Here is a 20,054-nt window from a genome sequence, read left to right on the forward strand (position 1 = left end):
TGAGCGCGGAGCTCCTTTTGTTTTCTAAGGATGCGGCTCCTCTACAGTTATGCCATTTGCATTTGTTCGCCCAAAATGAAATCTGCATCCTCCAACTAATCCAATGGATTGATCGTTTGCCAGGTCATTTAAAACAACTTTTTGTAATTGGATAAATAGTTCCATAGTGACACGGGATTCACCCTCGTAATAAAAGATATAGAAATTAAACTCTTATAATAATGTTCATGAGGATTCAAATTCAAAATTAAAAGTTTCGTCAGCAAGTCAACTTTTTAAACAGCTTACACGAGGAGGATATTAATAAAGAGCTGACAAAACTTCCAATCTTGGGCTTTAATCCTAAAAGACTTTACTACAGGGTTTAATCTTAATTTCGTTAGGATTCAAGCACAAAATTAAAAGTTCCTTTCAGCAAGTCAACTTTTGGATAGCTTACACAAGCAGGATATTAAGAACATCTCCAAAGGAGATATCAAAATCCTAGATGGAATGTCACTGTGCATATTTAACATCAAAATCTCTCAAACCGAAGTGTTATTTGCTAACTACATTTGAAGGCTTTGTGATTTGGAGTCAAATTTGACATCTCAAATTTATTTTTAATTTATTTTAATAGCGGGTCTCTTTTCCACGAAAAGAGACCCTCTCTAGATCTCTTCCACCAAGACCATCATATCAAGTTATCCATGCCTTTAAAATTTTATCCAACAACCAAAAATTATTACACCATTTAAGGGATCAAAATAGGTGGACTGTTGGATGAAATTTCAAAGGCCCGGATCACTTGATCAGGTGGTCTTGGTGGAAGAGATCCAGAGATGATCTCTTTCGCTTTTCCACTAACATTTCAATCAATGAAAATTTTGTTTCAAAATTTTTTAATAATGACAACCATTTAAAGCACTATTTAAATAATAAAATAACATTTGACAATTCAGTTGAAGAATTACAAAATTTAACATAAGACTTCAAATTATCACATGTCTCATCAATTGTAATTTGACTCTTGTAATTTGATATTTCCTTTGGAGATGGTCTAACAGAGAGTTGACAAAACTTTTAATTTTACGCTTCAATCCTAAAAGACTTTCCCACAAGGGTTTAATCTTCATTTTTTACCACGTGACTATCTTTTGAATATTCTATCACTACGAGGATTATTTATCCAATTAGGTCTTTTTATTTTGGGTATTTGTATCTTTTTCTCCTAGTTACAATTTTTGGACAAACAAAATAATATTTCTTTTAGTAAAAACTTAATGTTTTCATTGTTTCGTTCCTTAATCCGGCATTGCATCAAATGCTTCATAATTTTTATATTGCTTAGTTCAAGTGATGATTAATTCCCATTTTGGCGTTTATGTATGTCCTTTGTATACTTAGTTGTCAGTTTAATTTCTGAAAATATCTTGTTGTGCAGCACTAAATCATTAGGTTGTTCCTTTTGACCCTATTGTATATCGTAAGTGTTCAACCTCCTAAGAGCATCTAATTGTGTAGGCAAACAAAATAGGCAAAATTGTACTATAATGACTAACATGACAAGTTGCCTATTCAACTTTTGCATGATAAAAATGTGTAACACCAATGGAATAGACAAATCAAGTAGTCAAAAATTTATATTACTTTACTTTCACCTTTAATATTTACTTTTTATTTTTATTTTTATGGTTTTATCTTTCTCCACATTGTTCACCTATTTGGTAACTCATGTAATTTTTGTTAACAGATGGTCCTTTTTCAGTGGCCCTTTTAAAAGAATAACAGAAGCCCACATCTAACAAATGAAAAGGCCAAGCACACATTCATGGCATGATTGGAGGAAAAAACTCATGCCTAACATCACATTTAACACATGATACCGAGTAGTAGCAGACCGAGACTGAGCTCAACCACCACATTTAAACATCTACTGACCACTACTGTCACATCTCGCCCCGAGGCGAATCACTTCTCGGGCTCGCTCCACCACCGTAGCACGATTTTGTCCGTTTTGGGCTTACCATTACCTCACAGTTTTGTTTTTGGGAACTCACGAGTAACTTCCCAGTGGGTCACCCATCATGGAATTGCTCTAGCCCCTTTCTCACTTAACTTCGGAGTTCCTACGGAACCCAAAGCTAGTGAGCTCCCAAAAGGCCTCGTGCTAGGTAGGGATGGGAATATACATATAAGGATCACTCACCTGGACAATGTAGGATGTCACAATCCATCCCCCTTAGAGGCCCAACGTCCTCGTCGACACACCACGACCAGGGTTAGGCTCTGATACCAATTGTCACATCCCAGCCCAGGGAGGATCACTTCTCGGGCCCGCTCCACCACTGTAGCACGATATTGTCCACTTTGGGCTTACCATTCCCTCACGATTTTGTTTTTGGGAACTCACGAGCAACTTCCTAGTGGGTCACCCATCATGGAATTGCTCTAGCCTCCTTCTCGCTTAACTTCGGAATTCCTATAGAACCCAAAGTCAGTGAGCTCCCAAAAGGCCTCATGCTAGGTAGGGATGGGAATATATATATATATATATATATATATATATATATAAGGATTACTCCCCTGGGCGATGTGGGATGTCACAATCTATTGTCACATCCCGGCCCAGGAAGAATCACTTCCCAGGCCCGCTCCACCACCGTAGCACGATATTGTCCGCTTTGGGCTTACCATTCCCTCACGGTTTTGTTTTTGGGAACTCACGAGCAACTTCCTAGTGGACCCCATCATGGAATTGCTCTAGCCCCCTTCTCGCTTAACTTCGAAGTTCCTACGGAACCCAAAGCCAGTGAGTTCCCAAAAAGCCTCGTGCTAGGTAGGGATGGGAATATACATATAAGGATCACTCCTCTGGGCGATATGGGATGTCACAATTACCCCCATGACATATGATAGAAAAATCTAGTGGGTCCAAGTGTTAGAAGAGAGAAAAGCAAGAAACAGATGAAGGGCGAGTAGAGGTATATGATGATGTTGCAACCTAATGGAAGGGCATTCGTCAGCATACTTGTTGACCTTTATATAATAGGAGAGAAGAAACTTGAAAGGGATAGTTCATCAAATAATTCGAAAATAAAGGAGAGCTACTACAAATCTTGAAACACCTGGATAGAAATACCGATCAAGTGAGGCCTATACCACACTTTCTCTAGCTGGATCTCTCTTATGTGTACAAAGCCCAAGATTTTCTCTTTCGTTTCGAATAATATTTGTAACCCCATGCCAAAACCACCTTTGTTAACCTTACTAGATTTTAGCATTAACGGCATTGTCTGTGAGAACAACTACTGTTAAAACGTCACGTTCTTATTACTCCACTAAGCCAAGCACTCGGGTTAGTGTAGTAAAAAAATTGCCCCTGCATAGTTATGATAAACAAAAGCTTAAAAGGGGCAGTGTTCCCCTTCACACCATAGAAAGTTAGTACTAGGAAAAAGAAATAAAGAAAGGTCCCGGTTAAGGAGCTTATAGAAGAAGATGGAGGTCTTCCTTGTCGGAGTAGAAGAGATGTAAAGGCTGGGAAACTTGCTATATGGTCACAACACTACGTTGCAAGAAAACACGAGGACCTCTTGGAACAAGTTTCTAGAGACCAAGGAGAAGGTGGAAGAAAGAGCTCAAAGGCCAAAACAAGTGGTGAATTGCCTGTTCAATGAAAATTAATGTCCTCTTACACCGACCCAAGCCACTACCGAGCACCTTCTAGGTTTGGAAACAGGAATAGTAGAAGTTGAAAGGGAAATTGGTCACAAATATCAAAGGCTCGACGAAATAGCACTAGAAGTGTTAGAAACAAGAAAACAACTTGAAGAAAGGGTTAGACTTTCAAGAGGAAGTAATCTTTTCGAACAGTAAGGATACGTTCCAAGAAATGATGACAAATGAGATGGAAAGCGTGTGGAATCGTCTTGGGGTACTAGAGTACTCGAAAAGGCTGAAATGGAATGATTATTGTGGGACCATGATTTTTTAGGCCTGGAGTAAGGTTGATCCACATGGTTCTAAAAAGCGCTAGGTGCTAATCAGGCGGCAAACTGGGGCCTAGTGCCTAGACAGGGCCTAAGTGATCTAGGGGGATTTGTAATTTTTTTTTAATAAATAAATTTATTATATAAATAAGCATATATTTACACTTAGAAAAACTATACTTATCTGGAGAACTTTGAAAAAAATAAAATGTAAATTAAAAAAAATACATAAATAAATATTTATTTTAAAGAACAGTGAGCGTAGTTTTAAAACAATATGGACCTAACTTGAACGAAAACCCTTTTTTTTCAATTAGACCACCTCAATTACTTTTCCACAACTTTCTCCAAGGCTAGTCCCGATTCCCAATCTACCATCAATTGGTTAGTGGAATAGTTGCTCTAGCATTTATGCTTTTTTTTCCTCCTTTTTCTTTCGACTCTCTCTTTCTCTCTCTCTCTCTCTCTCTCTCTCTCTCTCTCTTTTCTCTGCAACAAATCCCTTTTTCTTTAGAGCAAAAACCCATCATCTTCTCAATCTACTTGAGGTGTCGTGAATTCTCGTTTTCTTCTTCAGTTTTTTCTTAATATTAGTGGGTTTATCAACTGATGTTGGGTGCAGGAGTGCGGGTTTGAGGTTTAAGTTGTGGGTGGTAGATCATACGGATATGAGGCAAGATTGGGAGTTGCATCTTTTGTCGTCTAGATGGCCTTGAGCGCCTATGCAGCCGCCTAAATCCTCATCGCCTTACTTGAACGACTTAGCCTAAATGGGGTCGGAGCTCTACCACCAAGCACCTAGGCCGATTTTTAGAACACTGCTTATCTGAATATATTATCTTAGAAGTCTGACCATGGACTCACCAACTCCGAGCGAAGCTAGCTAGATGGAGCAGCAGTGTCAGCATCACCCTCTTCCAGGGCAATATGCAAAGTTTAAGCAACTCCGCTAAAAGACCATGCTTGTTCCGCAAGATACGCTATCAGGTCCAAACATAGACACAATCAGATCCTCATAAGTCTTAAATTTCCTACAATCTAGGAATTGGCATGCACAATAAGTAATAAAACTCCTAAAAGGGTGCAATATCTACTTTTAGATCAATTTCATTACTAATTCCCCAATAAGAAATGTTAAAGGGACTCTCTCAAAAGTGGGAAAAATTATAGTGTAGTACCAGGTCAACCGTGATACTTCCCTTGAAATTTTGTCATTTGTCATTATTTTTGTACAACTGGAATTTAATATCATTTTTACTCTTTAAATAAATTTAAAAAATGAAAGCGTGGGGCACCATCTCTGCAATTTTCTCAAGCACCCCATCAAGCAACCCAATCAATGCTGAAAAAATACAGTCATAGTTAGCAACCATCTGAAACCTGCAATACCATGGATTACTCAGAATCTGTATCCCGTTAATGGACTTAATTTATTTTATTTTTATTGTTTCCGTCTATTAAGCTAAGGCTTTCCAGAAAATGAAGAGTGGTGGAAACCAAGTTTGATTTAAAAGTTAGACAATTAAGGTGTAGGGTTTGTTTGGCTTTGGAGTGGAATTAGGGGTGGAGAAAGAAAGGATGGTGCGATGGTGGATGGAGCCGACAATGAAGTGTTGGGCATATGGTCGTAGGCGAGGCTTTCGATGAAGGTTAGGTTGGGGATAAGGAGAGGTTTATGGAGGGGGTGAGTTGGAGTGCAAACTACAGTCGGGGAAGATGAACCTTCCACCCAATTTCAAAATTTGGTCTCTTTCTGTAGTAAAGTACGCCATTTTCACTAATTTATTATAATCAATTAAAAATGCTCCCTTTATTTTAAATAGAATTGAGATTGAATTACAGCTGTATAACAATTGTAATTGTAGAAATGCAGCGACAATTGCACACCGAAAAGAATGCAGAATACTAAAAAGTCAGATATTGGTGGAAGTGATAATTTCATTCCTTCCACTGTGGTTTAAATACACAATTGCGTAGCAGCTATACAAAGAGTCCTAAAGGGATTACAGATCTCCCAATTTTATATAGATAATTGAAACAAAATCAGGTAACAACCTAAGACTAGGTTACTTAAGACTCTAGTCTAACACCCCCCCCCCATCCGTAAATTGTACATCAAAGGATGAACAAGTTTGGACCGAAGTAAGGAATGGCGTGCCTTGAGCAACCTTTTGGTCAACAAGTAAGCTGGTTAATCAACGAAGGGGATGAACCGGACCTTATGGCTGCCTAAATCCATCTGTTCTCGTACAAAGTGATAGTCCAGTTCAATGTGACGTGTTTGAGCATCAAAAAGGGGATTTATCGTCATGTAAGTAGCACTAAGGTTGTCACAAAAAGATAAGCTGGAAATTGAGTGTTAAACCTAAGCTCATAAGACAAATAAGTTAACCAGGATGTTTCGCCAGAGGCATGAGACAAAGCTCGATACTTGGATTCAGTGCTCAACCTAGAAATGGTGAGTTGCTTCTTTGAGCACTAAGAAATTAAATTAGTGCCATAATAAATCAAGTAGCCTGTGGTGGAGTGGCGTGTGTTAACTCACCCAGCCCAATATGAGTCTGAATAAATGGAGATGCGAAAAGAAGTGGGTTGTGGATGGAGAAGTAATCCTTGGTCAATAGTGCATTTAATGTAGCGTAATATACGTTTGACAGTCAACATGTGAGACGAGCGAGGGTTGCTCATGCACTGTGCAACATTGTTCACGACAAATAAGATATCAGGGCATGTCAATATCAAATATTGTAAACAGCCAACAATCATGCGGTACTCTGTTAGAAATGACAAGATAGCATCGTCATGAGCAGATAGCACGACTTTGGCAGCCAACGGGGTAGAACTTAAGTTCCGTCTGCATAGGATGAGAAGGGACGGAGAGGGCTGATGGCCGTGAAGAAGCAGCAAGTGGCTGCATCAATGAAGTAGTGTTGTGCTGTAAAGAAGAATCTTAGGGATCAACGTTGTATTATAAAAGATTAATAGCAAGTAGAGGTACTGTTATAGGGTTTAGCAATAGTAGGCCTGGTATAGGTCCAGCAGGCTAAGGAGAGACCACGGGTTTAGTAAGGATATGAGCAGGCTACAGGCATGTAGACTATGGAAATTCAGCTTTATTGAACACCATGTGTCGAGAAATATAAACATGACCGGTGCTAGGATCAAGACACCTTTATCCTTTGTGAGAAGCACTATAACCCACAAAAACACACTCAAGAGAATGGTTCATTAGTTTATCAGTAACATAATTCCCAAGATATGGAAAACACATACATTCAAAGGTACGTAATTGAGAATAATTAGGTGACCAACCAAATAAAATAGTGTAGAGAATAGATCATTGAAGTGTAGATGTAGGAAGAAGATTAATAAGGTGGACAGAAGTAAGTGCAACTTCCACCCATAAAGTGAGGGGGCATGAGCTGCGGCAAGCAAGGTACGAGTCATATTGACGATATGACGATGCTTGTGCTCAGCAAGTCCATTCTGTTAGGGTGTGTGTGGACATGAAAGACAATGTTGGATCCCTAGCTGACGACAAAATTCAGAGAATTAGTGGTTTATGTATTCAGTGCCTCCATCACTTTGAAAATATTTAATATATTCAGTGCCTCCATCACTTTGAAGATCAAAAGCATCATTCTTAAAGTGCAATTCCTCAAAAGTAGGCAGAAGAAACATGTTAATAATGGCAGTAGTAAGCACCAAATATTATGGGCCAAGGCCACAGAGCACAACAGTGATGAAGTCGAGAACCTTTGGACAAATCGAGTAGCTGATAATAAAAAATAAGGCGAGAACCTTTGGACAAATCGAGTAGCTGATACTGTAGAGTGGCATAATTTGTTATAGAATAGTGAGCAAAGCTACTTTGGAGGCAGTCCCATATGGCTTGAGCAGAGTCATGGTCAATAGTGAGAACGAGAATGGACTCCATCAACGGTAGAGGTAATATAACTGACAACTAATTGATCTTGTTGATACCACTTGATGAAGTCGGGGTTGGAATTGTGGATGAAGTGATGATGGCAGTAGTAACAATCGAAGTGCAATCAGAGTCAGTGGTGGCTGGAAGAGGAGTTGCGGTGACAGTGATGGTATCGCCGATGGTGGGTTTGAGCTGTCAACAAATTTTCCATAAATCATGGCCAATGAGAAATGGCTTAATCTGACGAAGTCATGTAAGGTAGTTTGAGTCTGTGAGTTTCAGGAACTGTGCCACATTAGGTCCAAGAAGCGGAGATGATGAAGACATAGCAAAAAGCAGGATCAAAGTAAGGTGTTAAGCGTATAAGAAGGATGATACCATGGAGAAATGCAATAGCAGTTGCACATTGAAGAGAATGCAGAATACTAGAAAGTGAGATATTTTTGGAGTGATAATTTCATTCCTTCAATTGTGGTTTAAATACACAATTGCATACCAGCTATACAAAGAGTCTTGAAGGATTATAGATCTCCCAATACAAATAATGCAACACACATAATTGAAACAAAAATCGTGTAACAACCTAACATGAGGTTGCTTAGGCTATCTCCAACCGACTGGGCCAAAGAGCCATAGGGCTAAAAATAGCTCGGAATGACACGAAAATAGTTTCTAATCGAGGGCTAAGTCAAAGGGCTTATGGGCCTCACTGGGCCAAAACACCCAAATCAGGCTAGCGGGCTGGCCATTTCCAGCCAGCCCTCTAGCCCAACCCACTTGCTCTACAACAGCTATTTGGCGTCAGCATGACGCCACCTAGCAATGTCTAGATGACGTTAGGTTACCGTTGGAATTTGATTTTTTTTTTTTTTAGGACGATTTTTTTCCCCTATAAATACCTATGTCATTCATACACAATTTCTCACTTACTTTTTCACCATTCCATACTATCCGAAAAATTATTGAGATTATATAAAGATAAGAAATCCGGATGTTTATTCATTTAGCAACAAGTGACACTCAAAATATATCCAAAACCTTATTTTAATGTAGCAGTTTAATTTAATTAACCATATTAATTTAATTAAAATAATAAATTATTGAAAGAGTTATGTTTAACCTATGATCCTTTGGCCTGCTTAGTTGGAGATGATTTTTTGTCAAATGGCTATGTTTGGCCTATGACCTTTTGGTCCCCTCGGTTGTAGATAGTATAAAATATGGTCTAGCACTATTCATTAAAATATAAATTTCTTGCAGGGTTATAACTTATAAGGCTAAACATGGCTCCTTGGCAATCCTTCGGTTGAAGATGGCCTTAGAACTCTACTCTAACAGTAACACATGGCAAAATTTAAATGGAAGCGTTATAGATAACGTGATACTATTGTACTATAGTATAACGTTTTCAAAAGTATGACTCTCATGGACTCTCTGTTACTTGACAATTTAATGTTAATTTTCGTACTATTATTTAAGTGTGCAAAATACATGAGGTGGAAGAGAATCCATAAAGAGTCTCACTTTTCAAAAAGTTTATTAAACATTCATCTAGTCGAGTACTAGGAAAAACAAAGAAACTAGTTCGATGAAAAAAAAAAAAGGTAACCAGTTCGATGGATGGTTGGGGCAGCAATTATTCACGAGGTGACACGTGTTCCTTGTCTGCTTGCCGCACATCGCTACTTCCCACAATGGAACCACATGGAGCATTTTTGCTCACCAACTTTTACTGTCGTGTAAGCTCACCATCTTATTTATTATTATTAGATAAGTGTGAATTTTCAGATTCGTGTAATGGATAAGCGCAAATCTTAAAATTTAAACTTATCTAACGATGATAAAAAGGATGGTGTATACACACTACACCAAATGGTAATGAGCAAAAATACGCTCATGTAACCACCTCGGGTCCGTCCAGATTCTAAGGAAAACGTTTGGCTCTGAAACTGCCATCAAAGCAACCCCCACTTCCACGCCAAAACTGCTTCCACCTCAGAATTTTCAAATATTTCAAATTTATTTCCCAGAAAAACAAAAAATCCAACTTTTTACTTCCTCTATTTTATATTATTCAATTTAGCCCAACGTAAAAGCTGGAGTCGCAATTTGCATGGTCGTCAATGGCTCAATTACCGTCCCCCTCCCCTGTGTTCACTGAAGCTCTCAAGTTACAAAACCCATTACCAAATGGTTGCTCTAGAACTCCATGGCGCATGTTAGCCAAGCCCAGCAGTAGCCTGACTTCGATGGGTGGTCATGGCGGTGGCGGGAGGAGGCGAAGAGGCTTGGGCAGGCTCAGAGTGGCAATCGACGGCTCACCTTCAACAGACGCCGTCGCTGATGATTACTACTCCGTCTTGGGATTGGTATGACTAATACTATTGCTTTTTTTTATTAATTTCATCTGCGTTTTGGTTAAATTTGCAAAATTTTATGCTTCCGGGTAAATTACAGCCTTGTCATAATCAAAGACTCGAAGAAAATGGTGGTCACCTACCATTCGATCTTTAATCCAACGGCAAATGGTCATTTTACTTTTGTTGTTGTACCTTCTCCTCCGCCATTGGATTGAGATACAATGAGAGACCACGATTTCCCTACTTGGACCATGGGGTCTTTTTTATGATTATGTAATGATATTGTTATGAATTTTTAGGAGTAGGGTTTTTTTTTTTTTTTTATATTTTTTTTATATGTTTGTTTGTTTGAATGCTTAGATTTTGTATTTTATGTTAATGATAGCTTCCAGATGCGACGCCAGCACAAATTAAAAAGGCGTATTATAATTGTATGAAAGCTTGCCATCCGGACTTGAGTGGTGATAATCCAAACACCACCAATTTCTGCATCTTCATCAATGAGGTCTATGAGGTTCTCAGTGACCCTGTGCAACGCATGGTTTACGATGAAATTCACGGCTATGCTTTGACAGCAATCAATCCCTTCCTGGACGACTCTGCATTAAGGGATCATGCATTTGTCGATGAATTTAGCTGCATAGGCTGCAAAAACTGTGCCAGTGTTGCTCAGGATGTCTTTGGTATCGAGGAAGACTTTGGAAGAGCCTGAGTGTACAGTCAGTGTGGGAACGTAGATTTAATTCAACAGGCAATTAATAGTTGGTAGGTCCACCTTCATCGGTTTTTCAATATGATGAACATTTTGAGATGAAAACTGACTAGTCCTACTTCTATTTTTGTCTATTGTATTGTGTCATTTTGAGCTGTGAGTAGTTTCAAGCTTGCGAGGCACATGTTCAACTAAGACAGATATGTGCATAACGAGAACACACCTAAGTGACATTACAATATTAGGAATCAGGACACGCTTCACTGAAGAGCGTCACTTTGCAGCAAATAAGAATTTGATTTGACTTCTTAGAAGAGTCGTCCTTAAGCTCTTGAGAGAGTTCTGGTTTTTTGACAATCAATCAAATCATTTTTCTACAAATTTCAAATCTTTCTGCAGCATCAGTTCGTAAGCTTTTGTTCATACTTATACTGCTTTCACAAATCTGAAGTTTGAAATTTTCATGTCCCTGGATAGTTGTCGATTGTACTATCAGACGTCTGGAAATTACTGGATGTCTCTTGATTATTAGTTGACAGATTCTTCTTTGTTTCAGCCCTATTGATTGCATCCATTGGACTTGTTGAATGTTTGATGTATGTTTCATATCCGAAACCATTACACGATGCAACATATATGGGAGAAGAAAAACGTGAAGAAGAAAGGAGGACCATGGCAGCTAAGCCAACATAACGATGACCTCTAATCCCACTAATCTTAATCTATTATCTAACTTTAGCTTTACAGTGAAGAAGGACCGAAAGCAATGGATAAAACAATAGATGATGGAGGACCGAAAGCAACAGCTAAACACCAACAGCAGCTGAGCTGTTATCCACCCTACTTTTAATAATGACACATCCAATACTCCCCCTCAAGCTGGATCCAAAAGGTTGATAGATCCAAGCTTGCCAAGAAGAAGCTGAAACTGATGAGAGGCCAATGATTTTGTGAATAGGTCCGCAAGTTGATCCGAGCTCCTTACAAAATGCGTTTGGATAACCTGAGATTGAACTTGTGTACGAACATAGTGACAATCGACTTCAATGTGCTTGGTTCTCTCATGAAAAACTGGGTTGGAAGCAATGTGCATTGCAGCCTGATTGTCACAGAAAAGGGACATGGATTGATGATTGAAAACACCTAAGTCACACAGTAAACCTTTGAGCCAGATTAGTTCACACGCAGTAGATGCCATTGCCCGATATTCTGCCTCAGCACTGGATCTTGCAACGACAGTTTGTTTTTTGCTTTTCCATGAGACAAGGTTGCCTCCCAGAAACGTGCAAAATCCCGTTGTAGACTTACGATCAATGGAATTGCCAGCCCAATCTGCATCACAATAACCTGTAATCTGAGTGCTTGCATTTTTCTTCATGATTATACCACGTCCCACAGAACCTTTTAGATACCGAAGTATCCTTTTGACTAGGTTAAAGTGCTCCATCGTGGGAGAGTGCATAAATTGGCTAACAATACTGACAGCATAGGTAATGTCGGGCCTTGTGATGGTCAGGTATATCAACTTACCAACCAACCGCTGATAATAACTTATGTTTGGAAGAGATTGACCCTCTAAGCTGACCTTAAGTTTAATGTCAAGAGGTGTAGGGACCGGTTTAGCATCACTCATGTTTGCTTCCTTAAAGAGATCCAGAACATATTTGCGCTGGTTAAGGAAGAAGCCCTTGTGAGATGTAGCCATTTCGATGCCAAGGAAGTATCTCAGAACACCAAGATCTTTTATTGCAAAGCGTTGCTGAAGGGAGTGCTTGAGTTCTTTGATTTCTTCAGGGTTATCTCCGGTGATGATCAAGTCATCAACATACACAAGAACAACCAATGTACCAGCGGTGCCTGAGCATACAAATAAAGAGGAGTCCACATTGCTTCTTCCAAAACCAACACTGATAAAGACTGAACTGAGCTTAGCATACCAGGCTCTCGGTGATTGTTTAAGACCATAAATTGATTTGTGCAGTTTACACACAACATCCTGTTTATGACTTTGAGAGTGACCTGGTGGTAATCTCATGTAGACGTCTTCTTCAAGCTCACCATGTAAGAAGGCGTTTTTTACATCCATTTGATACATAGGCCATCCTTTGTTGACAGCCACAGACAAGAGTACGCGCATTGTGTTTATCTTTGCAACGGGGGCAAAGGTTTCCTTGTAATCCACATCAAATGTTTGAGTGAAGCCACGGGCCACTAATCGTGCCTTGTGTCTTTCAATAGACCCATCCGAGTTGAATTTAATCTTGTATATCCACCTGCAGCCTACTATCTTCTTTCCTTTGGGCAGTGGCACAATGCTCCAGGTTTTATGTTGATCGAGTGCATGCAGTTCATCCTGCATTGCTTGCTGCCACACTTGGGATTGGTTAGCTTCTTGAAATGATTGAGGCTCTTCATGCACAGATATATTACTCAAATAGGCAGTGTAATTAGGTGACAACTTTTGATAAGAACAGTAGTTGGATAAGGGGTGCTTGAGCTTGTACGTAACAAAGTCTTGTAGTCTTGCTGGTGGGTGCCTCTCACAAGTTGGATTTCGTCGAGGTATGGTAGGAAGAGATTCTTCTGAAGGTTCTTCAGGACCAATACTACGTAGAGTTTCATCTTCTACAGGCATGTTGTTGTCGTCATATGAATCCGGTTGATTTGGAGCCACAAGATCCATTGTGTGAGTTTGATCACCCGCATTGTTGAGTATCTCAGTCCTTGGCAGTGGAAACATGTCCAAGATAATCTCCCCCTGACTTGTACTATCCAGAGACTTACTGTAATAAGAGTTAGTTTCATGAAATTGAACATCCTTTGAAACAATTAATCTCTTAAGTTATGGATTATAACACTTATACCCTTTTTGTGTGGACGAGTAGCCAAGGAAAATGCATTTAGTTGCCCTAGGATCAAGTTTGTCTCGATGTAATGACTAAACATGAACAAAACAGATGCATCCAAAGACTTTAAGGTGAGACAAGTCCACCTTTCTGTTCTTGACTATCTCCATTGGGGATTTGAACCCCAAAACCCTACTAGGTAATCTGTTGATCAGGTAAGCTGCTGTCATGACGTTTTGAGACCAAAAACGTTTTGGTACATTCATTTGTAACATCAATGCCCTAGTTTTTTCAAGGAGATCTCGGTTTTTTCTCTCGGCAACACCACTTTGTTGGGGTGTGCGAACACAGCTAGTTTGATGTATGATGCCATTGTTGCTCAAATATTGAGTCATGACTTGGGACATGTATTATGTGCCATTATCAGACCTTAGGGTTTTGATTTGAGAAGAAAAATGATTTTTGACAAGGTTGTGAAAGTCCTTAAACACTTCCATCACCTCATTTTTTTATTTTAACAAATATAACCAGGTGGCTCTTGAATAATCATCAACAAAAGTTATGAAATATTTATAACCATCAAAAGATTCATTTGTTGGTCCCCATATATCAGAGTGTACAAGCTCAAAAAGATGAGAAACTCTAGACATCGAAGACCCTAGAGGTAGTCTTGTTGCCTTTGACAAATGACAAGTTTCACAGTGGGTTGATTCTTTGCCTAAGTCAGGAAATAAGGTGGATAAGATAGGTTGAGATGGATGAGCTAGTCGTTGGTGCCACAAGGTGGAAGCTTGAATGGAGGTATGGATGGACTTTGACTTGGCATGGAACCCACAGGAAGAGCTTTTTGATATGTAATAGAGACCATCAAGGTAAAACCCCTCACCAATCGTCCTCTTGGTTATACAATCCTGAAAAATGACAGTTTTTGGTGAAAAAATGGCCAAACAATTTAAGGAATTTGTGATTCTTCCCACTGAGAGAAGTTGAAATGGAAATGATGGGACATATAGGGCCATAGACTCTATTTGATCAGATATCAGGTGGATTTTTCCCTTTCCTACAATCCTAGCACCTTCACCATTAGCAACAAATACATGTGAAGGATTATGTAGTTTCTCAAATCTATGTAACTTTGACATTTGATTAGTCATATGGTCTGTGGCACCAAAATCTACAACCCAAAAATCATGTAACTCATTTATTTTAAGAGCAGTTTGGAAAGCAGTTACGATACCTTTCAAGTCTGTCTGAGGTACATAATCAGCATCAGCTAAAAAACCTACAAATTTGCCCATCAATGCAGTAGTACTTCCATCTTCATGATCAACCGATCCATCCTCTTTTCCCTTCTTTTATTGGAGATACGCTGCGAACTCATTTAAAAGGATGGCAGGATTTGTAGTGAACTGTTGATAGGTATCAACATTGTTGATAGATGAAGATGTTGCAGTGTTGGCACGAGGGTGTGCTCGACTTGTCTTTGGTGCGGATTTATCCTTCATGAAGTCAGGTTTGAGTTCTGGATGTAGGATCCAGCACTTGTCTCTCACATGCCCGATGTTGTCACAATGTAGGCACTTTAAATGAGGGTTTTTTCCTTTATATCTTTTTTCATTTGTCAGGTAAGCCCTAGCTTCTGTCACGTTGGTTTTTATACCATTGTTCATGACCTTTCTCCTTACTTCCTCACGTTGGATAGTTGCACAGATACTAGTGAAGGATGGTAGCTCCGAGTTCATGAGAATGTGACTTCTCAAATCCTCATATTCTGAGCTCAAGCTAGACAATAATTGAAAAATTTTATCTTCTTCAGTTCTTTTAAGGAGCACAGAGAGATCAGTTGTGTGAGGTCTGTACACATCTAACTCATTCCACATGCTTCTCAAAGAACCAAGATGTTGAACAAAGCTTTTACCTTCTTGCTGTATGTTGGAGATATCCTTCTTGAGTTGAAAGATGCGAGCTGCATTGTTTTGATTTCCATACATCTCCTTCACGGTGGTCCAAAGGATGAGTGACGACTCGGAATAGCTGAAGATTTCAGCAATATTCCTTTCCATAGAATTTAACAACCATGACATGACCAGTTGATTTTTACATAGCCACCCTCCATATTCTGGAGAAGAAGCATTTGGTGCAGGTTGACTGCCATTGATGAAACCAAGTTTGGATCTTCCACCGAGAGCAAGACTAACAGCCCTTGCCCATGGCAAATAATTAAACTCATTCAATAATACTGAACTGAGTCTTTGTTTTGGATTGATATCCATTTCAGAAGCGCTTCCAGATGAAGAAGCAATGATACTTCCATCTACCATTGTTTTTGAAAAATAAACACAGCAGGTTCGATATACAGAACTGGCTCAGGATGATGCCCGCTCTGATACCATGTTGAATGTTTGATGTATGTTTCATATCTGAAACCATTACACGATGCAACATATATGGGAGAAGAAAAACGTGAAGAAGAAAGGAGGACCATGGCAGCTAAGCCAACATAATGATGACCTCCAATCCCACTAATCTTAATCTATTATCTAACTTTAGCTTTACAGTGAAGAAGGACCGAAAGCAATGGATAAAACAATAGATGATGGAGGACCGAAAGCAACAGCTAAACACCAACAGTAGCTGAGCTGTTATCCACCCTACTTTTAATAATGACACATCCAATAGGACTTCTGCTGCACAACTATCATTGCTCGAAGATGAGATGCGCAGAGTAGAAAGAGTAAATGTATGGAAAGCAATCATTATAACGTTCAGATTGTCCAAGATTTCTACTGATATGCACCTTCTTTATCATATATCACCATTTTGAAATCCTTAGTTGTGAATAGTTTTATTGTTCGTTTGTCACTTCAGTGGCTAAAAGTGTGCTGTGGATTTTCAGGTTGCACTGATGCTTGCAGGTATGGGCTCATCAGTGGATGTTTTCAGAATGGTATGTTACTTGTTCTTTGTAATATACATTGTTCTACATGAATTTAGCAACTTTCAGTTGATTTCTTGATGACTTGAAGCCATTTTCGAATTATTTGTTTCACTTTTCTTTGCTTTTGTGCGATGAACTACAATGTGTTGGTATATTATCTGAATTCTGCTAAAGCGAAGTAGAACAAAGAAGTTTATTCTCTGTAGCTCTTGAAACACTTATAATCAAGTAGCAAATCAAAAGAAGAATGTATAAAGATTTATTATACGGGTTCTTATACCCATCTGCTTAGATGATCTTTGGGATGAAATTACTTCTAGCCTATCTTCATTGTCCCGTAACTAGCTTAGCAATTTTTGTTAATCTGGCAGGCAAGTTCTCGGTGGCAAAAGAGGCAGTCACAAGTCTTGGTAGGAACTCTCATTTTCTTCAACTAATCTTATGTTTTGTGATTTATTTTGCTGCAAACTACTTCTTTAATTTCTTTTCTAAATATTTTCCTTTTCATAACCTACATTGTGGACACATGAAGTCATGAAATAGTAAATTTTTTGCTTCTGGGTTCTGCCCGGGACAAGTAAATATGGAGTTTGTTTGAATATGAAAATCTAGTCATGTGTTTCATTTTTTGTGAGGTTACATAATTGTAATAAACTTATCCTCCTGAAGGCTAAAATACGCCATTTTCATATTAAAATTATGTTCAATTTTCCCTGTAGATATTAATATGTGCTGGGTACAACAGATATGGAAATCATAACTAATGAAGTCATTATGACCTAAGCAACACTAAGTATTAATAATGCTGCTCCCAGAATACAAATATGAGAAGTTAAAAGTACAACATCGTCTGCAACAACGTGCAGGCGATGTTGGAGAAAAAGGAAAGGGACTATAAAGTAAAATTGGTAATATTGGGTGTATCGGTCGTATGAACTATGAACCAAGGATGAATCCTTCAATATTCTGATCTAAAGAGCTGTCTTCATGAAATTCCAACTTGTTCTGCTAAAGAAGAAAACGAAAAACCTTGAGTTGCCAATTTTTATGGTGCTGTTCCCTCTTGGCAGAAAAAAATTCGATGGCTGCTTACAAGTTTTAAAACTACTAAGTACATTTATACTTTTAGGTATGACGTTTCACAAACCTGGGTTTTATTGCAGGAACAAGCTAAAATTAGGATGATGAAGAAGAAGGATACGGATAAAACAGAATCATACTGGGACAACATTTGGGCTAACCCCAAAGAGTACCAAAATTCAGGTAATTGCAAACCCATGGAAAGAATGATAGCTGATGTCTGAAATATAAATGTACAGAACGCAATAGAACTTACTTAACGTGAGTGCGTCCATCCTTTCTTAATGTCTCACCATTTTACCCTCAAGTATTTCCTGAGAATTAAATGCAATCTGTAATAAAACCTTGTCTCTAAGAGTCTTTGATTTATGTTCTTTCTTGAGGTCTAGTGTCGTCTCTTCCTTTCCCTTGTCCAATGAGTTAAAATCAACTTGTTTGGATTGCCAACTGATAACAAAAGTATTACTTTCTTATGCTGCTGTGCTATGTCATATACTTGCATGGCTACGCAGAAAGCTTGCCCGTTATCCTCAGTAAGGTTCCATGTTTGTTGTCCTTTATCTTACCATTCCGACTTGCTTGCTTCCACGAGCAAAAGTTCTAATCTCCCTTGGGTGCCTATTAGATCCTCATCTCATCAAAATATTGATATTACGTTGTCGTAATGATTGGGGGGCACTTTATCGTTAAAGCTCCATGAAAGATGTTTTCTACCTAAACTTGTTTAATGCTTCATATGTTATAGATGAATCAAAGTCTGAAGTTATTTTTTCAGAGGAGGAAGTGAGAGAAAGAGCAAGGAGAGCAGCAGCAGCTGCTCGAAGATGGAGGGAGTACTCAAGGAGGGGTGCTGATAAGCCTCCGAGCTATAAACTTCCGGAGGCCATCTCCAACAACGAAAACTGACCATATTCATCTGTAGAGGACGAACACCATTGAAATTATTAGCATCAAATGTAAGTATTAGCAAATTTATAGTTATGGCTCGTGTAAATTTGTAATCATGTAAAATTTAAGGAGACCTAAAAAGTCTGCGTAATCAGTATAGCAGCTATCAGATTACCGTAAGATTGATCTATAAGTTAAATAAAGGAAAAACAGAGAGAAGATACACATACATAGAAGCATGCTGCATATATGCAAGTGAGGTTTTGGTTGCATCAAAGCATCGAGGTTGACGTTATTTCTTCTTTCGCCAAGACTCCATCCAGAATCCGAACACGAAACAGCAAACTTTGTAAGCGCATGCGCTACCGGATTGAGCAAGATGCCTACTTTATTTCCTTTAAAATGTTGATTCCAAACGCAGTATATATAAAGAACTGATTTACACACTTTCTTTTCTGTTTTTACAGACTTAGTTTTATTTTTGTCTACGATTCTTCTAAAATTTGTGCAATCCCAAAGGCTAAAGATCAATAGTGATGTGTTAGCTTTTTCCGCATGTCCTTGTATTCTTGGTATAAGATGCTACCTGGACGGTGTACTTATATCATAGAAGTTGATTTTGTGTTTGAGACATTAAAAATGGTGTGAGAATCAACTTTCTTTTGATAATTTATTCTTGTAAAGTGAAAATATATCTTCTGTCTTTTAAGCACAATACTTGACCTTTTACATTCTAACGAAGCAACAACATTTTATGGTACAAATGTCTTAATTAAACTTGTTTATTCTTTTTATTATCATCTAAAGATTATTTCTAGAGAAATTGATTCAATTTCAAAACTGTTTAGCCATCCACATGTGTCGAACAAATCGAGGGTTATGGTAAAAAGCAACATCCTTATGATGAAGTCAATTTGTTTCAATCATACGGATGACTAAAGTAACGGCTTCCAAATCGAATTCATTTTTTTAGAGATGGTTTTAGAAGATGAAAGGAGAATGAATAGTTACAATTGTAATTTTTATGCGATAAAATAATGTCGTGTTGTCATAAGCAGTGTCCATCTTGTAATGCAATGTTGAGGTCGAGGGTACCTTAGTTTACCGAATTCATAACTCAAAAAATTAATCCAAAATGGATAAGAAAAAAAATGATGTGGACATATTCCCTACTTTTGTCTCTTCGTTCCAAATGAATCTCCAAATCCATCAGTGGTTGATGGGATAGCATTATCAACTTATCACAGCCTATGAGAGGCAATATCCCCTTCATATCATTTACAACAAAATCAAAGAACCAACAAATTTCACCTTGAAAAATTAGAAAAAGA

At 38.5% G+C, this 20,054-nt stretch overlaps 1 protein-coding gene across 1 annotated transcript; it reads left to right on the forward strand.

The window, feature by feature from the left end:
- Positions 1–9,906: 9,906 nt before the first annotated feature.
- On the forward strand, positions 9,907–19,266 carry LOC103955135 (chaperone protein dnaJ C76, chloroplastic). The gene is given in 8 exon segments (XM_048576739.1): positions 9,907–10,268; positions 10,645–11,024; positions 11,528–11,560; positions 16,497–16,557; positions 16,714–16,764; positions 17,127–17,165; positions 17,919–18,018; positions 18,611–19,266. Coding segments are annotated over 8 exon segments (1,041 nt in total). The 5' UTR covers positions 9,907–10,022; the 3' UTR covers positions 18,742–19,266.
- Positions 19,267–20,054: the final 788 nt, after the last annotated feature.

Source organism: the organism of the source record quoted next, unplaced genomic scaffold (genome assembly GCF_019419815.1).
Source record: "Pyrus x bretschneideri cultivar Hongxiangsu unplaced genomic scaffold, Pyrus_bretschneideri_v1 Contig90, whole genome shotgun sequence".
Classification (NCBI taxonomy): Eukaryota; Viridiplantae; Streptophyta; class Magnoliopsida; order Rosales; family Rosaceae; genus Pyrus; species Pyrus x bretschneideri.